The following is a 1,139-nucleotide window of genomic DNA, read 5'->3' on the forward strand; positions in this document are numbered from 1 at the left end:
ATATTGGGAGACAGAATACTGGATGCAGGTAAGTATGGAATTTATCTGTAAATTACAGGGCACATTAATTGTTTGTGTCACATAGTTCATCAGATCTTCAAAAGGATTCTTTTCAGAACCTTCCCCTGGCCCCACTACACTCTGACCATCCCTTCCCTCTTCCCAATAATTCCCTTCTACTTTACCATTATAATTTTTTTTAATGTCCTTAGAACTTAACCAATTATGGCAGCTTTTTAAAATAGGTCCACTTTTCTAAGTGCACCGTCTTCTTTTTCTCCTTTCTATATTAGTTTTAAGCACATTTTCCTCCACAATTTGAGTTTTGCTCTCTCTCTGCTCTTATGACTCCTCTGCCATTATGTGACTGTTGGTCCGCTATGTGGCTGACCTCAATGTGGGGTTAACTCAAATGACATGATTTTTCCCCCTTTTCTCCTTTTCATCTTCCTTCTCTAGGCACCTGCTGAGATTTACAGTCTTTGGGATTTTTTAAGCCTGGAAAGCACACACACACACACACACACACACACACACACACACACACACACACACACACACACACAAATACACACACACACACACACACACACACACAAACATGCACATACACACAGAAACACTCATACATACAGAAACACACAAACACACACATACATACACACACAAACACACACACATGGCCCAGAGTCCGGGAGTCAAAGCCGGTTGTCAACCCAGTCCTGTCCTGCAGTCGCCTGCCTCTTCTTTTTTGCTTTCAACATGACAGATGCCGCTGTGTCCTTCGCCAAGGACTTCTTGGCTGGTGGAGTGGCCGCGGCCATCTCCAAGACGGCGGTAGCACCCATCGAGCGGGTCAAGCTGCTGCTGCAGGTGCAGCACGCCAGCAAGCAAATCACGGCAGATAAGCAATACAAGGGCATCATAGACTGTGTGGTTCGTATCCCCAAGGAACAGGGAGTCCTGTCCTTCTGGCGTGGTAACCTGGCCAATGTCATCAGATACTTCCCCACCCAGGCTCTCAACTTTGCCTTCAAAGATAAATACAAGCAGATCTTTTTGGGTGGTGTGGACAAGAGGACCCAGTTTTGGCGGTACTTTGCAGGGAACCTGGCATCAGGTGGTGCTGCTGGGGCCAC

General features: G+C 46.4%; 1 protein-coding gene across 1 annotated transcript; it reads left to right on the forward strand.

The window, feature by feature from the left end:
• Window positions 1-682: 682 nt before the first annotated feature.
• Window positions 683-1,135, forward strand: LOC116889844 (ADP/ATP translocase 2-like; the record flags this gene model as incomplete). The annotated part of the gene is made up of 1 exon (XM_032890676.1): window positions 683-1,135. A coding segment is annotated over exon 1 (373 nt), but the record flags the coding sequence as incomplete, so codon positions are not given.
• Window positions 1,136-1,139: the final 4 nt, after the last annotated feature.

This window comes from Rattus rattus, unplaced genomic scaffold (assembly GCF_011064425.1).
Source record: "Rattus rattus isolate New Zealand unplaced genomic scaffold, Rrattus_CSIRO_v1 flattened_line_270771, whole genome shotgun sequence".
In the NCBI taxonomy this organism is placed as follows: Eukaryota; Metazoa; Chordata; class Mammalia; order Rodentia; family Muridae; genus Rattus; species Rattus rattus.